The sequence below is a fragment of the Aptenodytes forsteri genome, unplaced genomic scaffold (assembly GCF_000699145.1).
Source record: "Aptenodytes forsteri isolate BGI_AS27 unplaced genomic scaffold, ASM69914v1 Scaffold109, whole genome shotgun sequence".
Lineage (NCBI taxonomy): Eukaryota > Metazoa > Chordata > Aves > Sphenisciformes > Spheniscidae > Aptenodytes > Aptenodytes forsteri.
In genome coordinates, this window is record NW_008794431.1 from 3,305,049 (window position 1) to 3,313,331 (window position 8,283).

At 42.4% G+C, this 8,283-nt stretch overlaps 1 protein-coding gene across 1 annotated transcript in view; it reads right to left on the bottom strand.

Moving 5' to 3' along the window:
* Positions 1-8,283, bottom strand: part of SPATA5 (spermatogenesis associated 5) — a 206,853-nt gene that overhangs the window by 32,744 nt on the left and 165,826 nt on the right. Inside the window, exon 14 of the mRNA XM_009289510.2 lies at positions 7,146-7,310. Coding sequence (XP_009287785.2) covers positions 7,146-7,310 — 165 coding nt within the window. The remainder of the gene's footprint in view (positions 1-7,145; positions 7,311-8,283) is intronic.

Here is an 8,283-nt window from a genome sequence, read left to right on the forward strand (position 1 = left end):
CTGTCTGATTAAAAAAAAAAAAAAAAAAAAAGAGGAATGAATTAAATTAGAAGTTGCTAGAAATAACTCACAGGCAAAAAATAAAACTAAAAGCAAACAATAGCAGTAGCCTAAAGAGACATATTTTTTCCTTCAGGAATGAATTTCCATCTGCTTTTGAAGAGCAACATGTTTTTCCATTGCTGGGAATTACAGCCAAAACCAGGACAATAAAGCAGCAAAGCTACAGGCAAGAGCAGAGGGCAAGCGAAGCTGGCTGACAGAGTATCAGCCTAGGTCCCTCTTTTACAAGCCTGTGTTTCGGTGACAGCTCAACAGTCCCCTGCTGTGCTGGCAACACACTCCCCCCTCTGCCACCCTCAACAAAGGGGAGCTGCTGGTAACTCTGCCGCATGCAAGGTAGCGTGGAAAAGGGAAGGCAAGGGCAGGGGAGGGAGGCGAACAGCATCGTCAGCGCTGCCGGTAAACGCAGGCGTCTCCCATGGCCTCGGCTGGTTTGGTGAAACTACAGCCGTTTTATAAAAGCTCATCAGAAGTGAGCAGCCCCGTTGGCAGAGGATTGCTTACCCCTGACACAAGTGATGCTCCTATTGCAGGTGCTTTCTCCAAAGAGGCATGCAACAAGGAACAACCTTTCAAAGGCACAGGGAGGACAAAAGCAAACACAAGTGCTCATTTACAGAACCTGGGTGGACGATGCCATTAAAATAGTTAATGAAGACACAGAAAGGAAGAAAAAAAGTATTGAAATTAGCGTAAGGTTCCTGCACCCTAGCTGTTTCAGCATTTAAGGAATCAAAATGTTCAGCTCTTTGGGCTGTGTGGAGGAAGAAAATGTCAGGTTCGAGAAGCAGGCTAAATTTCATACCTCAACACTGTTTGGTGCTTGCTTGGGGACTCATTCAAATTCCCTCTGGCGTTTTCCCCAAGTTCCTCTGAGGATCACTGTTCTTTGAGCTACTTAGGAAGCAGTTTTGACTGTATCCTCCTGAGCTCTTAATGGGTCTGACCTTTTCAGAAACGCTAATATCCCTTCAGCCAGATGCATTAAATCTCCTCTGCTTGATTAAACTATTAGCAAATCATTATCTCACTAAGGATAAAATGTTCTTTCCCAGATGAACTAGCCATGCATAAATTTCAGTGCCAATACTCTCCTGTATACCAAACCTTACGTTTTGCATAAACATGCTAATTGCCAACCATGCTTTATACACTCACAGGGTGAATGCATACAGTACTTTATCGGGTCTCAGCTGTGACGAGACGTGGTGAAAATCAGCCCACTTAGGGCAACAACCCCCCCACCCCACCTCTGAAAAATGCGCGAGAGGAACCAGACCTTTCTAAAGTGACTGAAAAGGAGAGTGGGGAGAGGCGGCGTAACGCCACAAGCTCTTGCGGTTCGGCACCGCCATGCCAATGAGTGATTACCCAGACACTCGCGCTGCCCTCGTTCCCAGTCTGCCCAAGCACATTCTGCACGTACGAGGTTCTTGCGAGACCAGCAGCGAGCAAAATCCCATGGGAAGTCCTGTGTAGTTAGTTATTTCCTTTCTGGTGATTCATCTCGTTTATCCCAAACATTGACATTCGGAAAACATTCCGAATGCCAGGTATTTCCTCACCTTCCAGCCACCTGTGCCAAACACATCCTCAGCACTGATAAATGTGTGTAGGAAGGTGGTGATCCCATATTACCCATATTGGATGAAGGCTGAGTCTCTTTTCCTCACCCGCCCACACAAAAATGTTCACTTTTCAATGAGTGGTATAAATTAACAGATCCTATGCATCACTCCAAGAGAAACTTCAGAGGTTCATCTGAGGCCTTAATCTTGCTGCGTTTCAATTTGACAGAGTTCCTCACTTTCAAAATTGCATTTCACTGTAATACCGTATCCTGGTGTGGAGCTAAGCAGAACTCCTTCAGAAGGAAAGGCCATCCGGCAGAGTCAGGCCAGAGTAATTTCAGCCACAGATGCTTTAACTACCAAAGTGTATTTTCAAATCACACATTTCTGATGAGACATATGCATTTTTTTGTGGTATATTAGAAGTTCAACATCTAAGGGCCCAGTCCCAAGGCATGACGTGTTGAGCACCTTCAACACCTGTTGAATTCAATGGGAATTGAACACGCTCTGCATCTAGTGTAACTAAGCATAAAAGGAACAAACATGTTTGTATTTAAAAATTAAAACCATGAGCTTTAGCCAGGACATGATTTGAAGGGTCTATGTTTTTTTCCCCCCACACACAGAAACTTCACTCTTTTTTTTATTTTTTTGATGCCTTCACTCCCAAAAGCCCATGTCTCTTTTTAGGCTACTATACAGGATTGGATCCATTGCCCTTTAAAAATGTTAAGCAGAAAGCCTTTCCCTTAAGTTTGGAAGATCTTTTGCTTCATGGAAAACTAGATGTAAAGAAGAGAACACATCCTAATTTGTCAATGTCCTTTTTTTCCCCTATATCTAAGCCCTCTCTCACCTTTACTGTAGATGGCCTTTACTAAAGAGACAAATTTTTCCCAATCTCTTAAAAGACTGTTTACCCTCCTGTACTTACGATGGAACGCATCCTCACTTCTTTTGTAGTTGGTACTTTCCTCTATAAGAAAGAGAGGAGTTTGGGGAGGTTTTGGTTGTTTGGGGTGGTTTTTTATTGAAGTTTATAGTTTAAATATGTCAGTATCTGGTAAACAAGAACATGCATGTTTTGGAATACGTATTTTAAGAGTCAAAGGCTTTAGTTGATTCGAGCTAGTGTGCTGCTGCAAAGATACTTTTTGGCATCAAATATGCTCTCATTTGAGCCAGAGCGAACCTTCATTGGCTTGCTTTTTCCCCCTTCATTCTCTGTGTTCCATTGAGAGTTATTGCAAAGTGAGAAAGATATTTTTTACATTAACTATTCTACTTCGACTAAGAACCAGTGAAAGATTTACAGGTTCCCAGATTCCCGCTTTACTATTGTATCCTGTAAGCATGGAAACTGATAATACTATAGAAACAATGCCAGCCTTCACTTTCACCATGACCTGCTTTCCACCAGTTTAAAAGCAGTCAGTCCCATTAGCTTACTTTTATGAGCACACTTGTCTTAAGAATATTGTCATCATATCCAGAATATTTAATTTTTTTATTACTTCTAACCAACTTTAAACTCAAACCAACCCAACACTTGATTTCAGTTTCTGCCTAAAACCTCCCTCTCTGCTACTGCCTTCTAAACTGTAACGAAAACATAATCTGACTGGGGCTCAGACAATAAAAGAAGATCCCTCACTCTACTGGGTTTATTTTCCTTTTTATCACCTACTTTTTGGAACAAAATATTTCTACAGTGGGGAAACACTGTCTTCATCCCTTGCATGTCCCTTTTTGCAGAGCAAACTCCAAGGATTTGAAGACAGACACACCCCTTCCACTTAATTTGTAAAGGCAAATGATACAATCTTTTTTTTCCCCACACAGGTCTAATAAAGATATCAGTCTTTGCATTTATAAAGGTAGGTGTCCTTCCTCTAGGCCAAGACGTGTTGCAGCTACAGCCTTTCTTCTTTTCTGTTTGAGACAATGTATAATTTAAAAATTATAGGACAAGCAATTTCCTATCAGATACTGCCCACGTGATTTTGTTCTTACTTGCACTAGAAAGTGCATTGAGACTATTGGTGTTTTCTATTACAACAGAGAGCAGCCAATAATTATGAAAAACCTAATCTGAACCCCAAATTAAAAAAGTAGATCACCTGAGTTTGTGGAAGGCCCATCTTTCCTAAAGCAAGCTGGCTGTAGCAGCATCGTGAAAGCAAGCAAATGAGACCCAAGGAACTCACACTGCTTGTACTTTAAAACATTGCTTTTAAATACTTCTGTAGCTGGATCTTTAATTAATCGTACTTTATAGAAAGCACAGTGAGAAATCAAACAGATAAAACTCCTCAGCATGAAGTATAACAGTGAAAATGATCTAGGATAAAGCTATGATCAAACTGAACAATCTCCGAGTGAAGACATCCCAATTATGTAAAACCATTTAAAAAAATCATCAGTTTTATAAAAGTTGGATCTCCTGCAATTTTGCCCAAAATAAAATGCAGAAACACTAGAATAAACCTTATAAAAGTTTTGATGCAGCACGACGCTTGTTGTTTTAACCATTTTTATTACTTTTAAGGACTAGAGACTTCTCCTCCATGCCTACCAGTGCTCCTTGCTAATGCTACAGCATCTGGAGGTGTCAGTGAGGCCAGTGGTGCAGCATAGCCCAGCACAGCCTCCTGCTGCACCATGCCAGGCATCAGCTGCCCGGGCACGGCCTTCAGTAGAAATTTCCTAGGAAAAAAAAGCTGGGGGCAAAGGCAAGAACAGTTCTGACTGCTCCTCCACCACACTGGTGAAACCTGCTGGCCTGCATGTGAGGGCAAACGAGACATATGGTTACTGCGGAGCTGTCCTTGCAGCAACCAGACCTACCCTGCGCATGGCTCGGACACACCGGCTCAGCTAAAAAGAGGTTGAGGTGGTCCTGGGAGAAGGCAGATGCCTTCAGGGCAGAGATGCAGCCAAAGAACTTGCCTTAGAGGGAGGAGGGAATGATCCTTGGTGTCAACATCAGCTCCGAGGCCAAACCTTGCTATTTAGAAACTTCTAAAAACAATTTCTTACTTTCCTGATTTCCAGATACTGAAGTATCCCTGAGGAAGAGCCTCAAGCACTGCTGCAGAGCACTACTTCAGAAGGGCCTGGAAATGAAGATCGAACTCAAACCCAAATATTTCTAGAAAGCTGAGGCTTTGTTCAACCTATATGATTAGCATAATAAAAGCTAACTGTACAGACATTGCTCCTCTAATGCACTTTTTTTTTTTTACATTAAACTTCACTTACACATGAGAGAAGGAAATTGTAATACACCCTCATAATTTATCTTCCGTCTTCTCTCACATGAAACAGTGGGAAGTAATCACCCTATTTTGCTATCTTAATATATCTTTAAAGGTACTCATTAAAAGAAACGTACATCCAGCAGGTGAATAGAGATAACTGGTCATAAGTGATGACAGGCAAAAATATACAAATATCTGATCTGAAAAAAGGCCAAGTTGGAAGCCAGATGCATACTGAACTATCCACTTTACTTGCTGTTTATTCAGCTCATGTCAGGATGATTCAACGCATCTTTACACGCAACTCCCTATTCATACAGCATCTTCTAGTCACAAAACCAAGCATTTTCCATTTCTTTTTCTAAACAAAGGGTAGAACAGTGGAATGGGAACTTGCCATTCAACAGCGGAAACTATTTGTAAAGCTGGGAAGCTGGAGACACTAGGAAGAAAAGGCTTTAATGAAACTGGCCACTGTGCGTGCCAACTGTCAAGACTTTTTATATATTCTTCCAAGGAACACTGACTGAGGCTTTTTCTGTATTTACTCTTTACATCCCAGTTATTATAATTCTTTGAATGATGCAAAAGAACAAAATTCATGAGAAATGCCATATTAGAAACAGGCAGGCTTCCCCCCCCTCCCCGGAACTAGTCTGTAGCTGCACTCAGTGACCCATTAACTTATTTTTGGTTCTGTACAAAGCCAGCACCAAGACATTTGCAACTCATTATCAACTAGGCACAGGAATTCACCAATAGAGCCTCAGCTGATCCAGATCCAAAGGAAATCCCCATATGCTTGGAATTTCTGAAATACAAGCATTACAGTTGTTGCCTGGTAAGAAGACAGTTTCCATACACAACAGAGGATATGTTTATATTTATGTTTTTGGAGGCTTGTAACTCAGCCAGAGGCAGATAAATTTTCCCAGGGCAGCAAAAGTCATATCACTGACATCCGGGTAAAAACATAGTACTGTTTCAAGTCGCTACTCCAAAGTGTGGAGGCAGTACAGCTGCGACAGTTTTCCAGACCAACATTTAAGCCTGCAACCCTTCTTATTATTGCCTTTTTTTCATTATGAGATCCCACATTCTGCGGCAAAAAGATGTGCTACACAGAACAGCTTTGCTCACTACGCAGCTTTCATTCATTCATTCCCAGAGCACAGTTTGTCCTCTGCTGTGGAGGAGGAAAGCTCTTGCGGGTTTGACTTTGGTGTCTGCCGTGACACAGCTTGCCGGAACAAGCCTGGAGGCTAGCCCAGACACTGCTGCCGCGTATGGCAAGGTCTGACCCCATCCCTTGGACTTGGAGCACTCACAGCAGTGCCCTCACCAGCCAGAGGTTACTAGTAGGCAATGTAGCATTTTACAACATACCAGCATTTAAGCGATAGCTAAATGAGCAAAAGTCTTGCCTGGGAGCGTATCCAATGACCAGTCAGTTGAGAAGGGCCTTCAGCATTATAGGAATCACACAAATACTCCACAGCCACCCTCTCTTTTGGACCGAGACAAAAGTTTAGCTTATTTCCCTGCCCTTGTAAACAGCACACAGAAAGATGAGGGAGCCGAGGCAAGCGCATCACATTTTCCGCTCTGCTACGGAAAATGTAGAAGGTGACTATGTAATTAAAGATGGTGCGATAATGCATACACTAGGACTGGCTACAGTAAGGTGGAAATTTTAGTTCTGGTATTTCATACCCTTTAAGAGCTCAAATTGGCAATGTTAATAACATTCTTTGAATTTTTGAAGTAATATAATTACTTTCAATTAATCAAAATGAGGAAAGAATTAAATATCCTTTCACGAGACACTGACATGAATAATATTCAGGGAGCAGAGTGGTGACCACCAACGTACCAATGCTTATTATAACTGCCAGCCAGCAGCATCTGAGAAAGTTTCTCCTTCTACCCAGGACAGGAAATAATTGTCTGACATTCATTGTCAGAAGCTGACTAACTAATAGCAACGAGCTATAACGATAAGTGCTGCTATGAGGTCTTGATTATATGGAATAGGAAAATACGAGCTTCAGAGTGACCAGTGACTCCCTTGCAATTCCCCTACACTGTCTCAGAACTCTGTCTCTCCTCCCTCCAAGGCTCTCAGTCACAATCCTAAATCCCCTTCGAGAAGACTCAAGGGATGATATCTGTATGATACTTGATTTCAATTTTAAAACCACAATTTTGTGCACCGACTCCGTAGCCATTACCATTCAGAAAGTTTTACCTCTGCTCCTGAGTACTTCTGTGTGTGCTGAATGAGCTCCGCTAAGCAGACTTCATCACTGACTGGCATGGACTGAAAATGAAGTTTGAAGATCTCCCCGCGAGTGGCTGCATCTGGCAATGGTACGTAGATAATTCTGTCTATTCGTCCTGGTCTCAGCAAGGCCTGCGATGAAAGCATCACAGGAAAAGTTATAGCACGTGGCATGTCACATCAAGAAAGTAAAAACCACAACTCAATTAAAAACAACAACGCCACCAAATAACCAACAATTTCAGCAAAAGCAAGAAGCTGCAATCAAGAACAATCAAGCTATATGCAAGAGGGGTTATTCTCCTATGTTAGAATGGATCAGTCACTGGAAAGACAGTAAGGCTACTCAGCTTGAGAAATACCTGTTTATGGAAAAAAGGAATCATAAAGGAACCAGAGTCATTTTCCTAAAATAATAATTTTAGGCTTGTTGCAAGGTGTGCTGGAATGTTAGGACTTGGCAGAAGGACAGGTGGCAATAGACACATCCCAAGTTCAGATCTTCAATCAAGACAACAAGTGGAGAAAAAAAGATTTTTGAAATGACGCTTACATTCTGGATTCATGTTGCTTTGTCCCAAATTATTAGAGCTGCACATGCTTACAGAAGAGCAGATCACTCTGACAGTTTTTTATGCAAAATAAGGTAACAATAGACAGAGGCCAGTGATGCTCAGCTTCAAAAAGGGAGAGAAAAAAAAGACTTGCACACGCACTATGGTTAATACATTTTAGCATCAGCTTTGAACTGTTGGAAACCCCCTGGTTTTTCCTTCTCTTGCGCCACAAGACAATTGAAAATTCAACAGACGAATACAGTTACAAGCTAAGGCCCCAACTTTGTAGTTTCATACACATATATTGGCCCTTGCACTTTGGTTTCCCAGGGTTACTCAGATTATATATACACTGGGAGGTGGGAGGGTGACAGAGGTAACTCTGGGTAGCAGTGACAGACAATGTAAGAGGGGACAACGGCCACAAAGGGCAGCATGGAGGGTTCAGACTGGACGGGAGGAAAAATTCTCTGGAAGAGAAGCCCAGCCTCGGGGCAGGTCATCGGGGAGGCTGCGGACCCCCCCCCCCCCCCCCCCCCCCCCCCCCC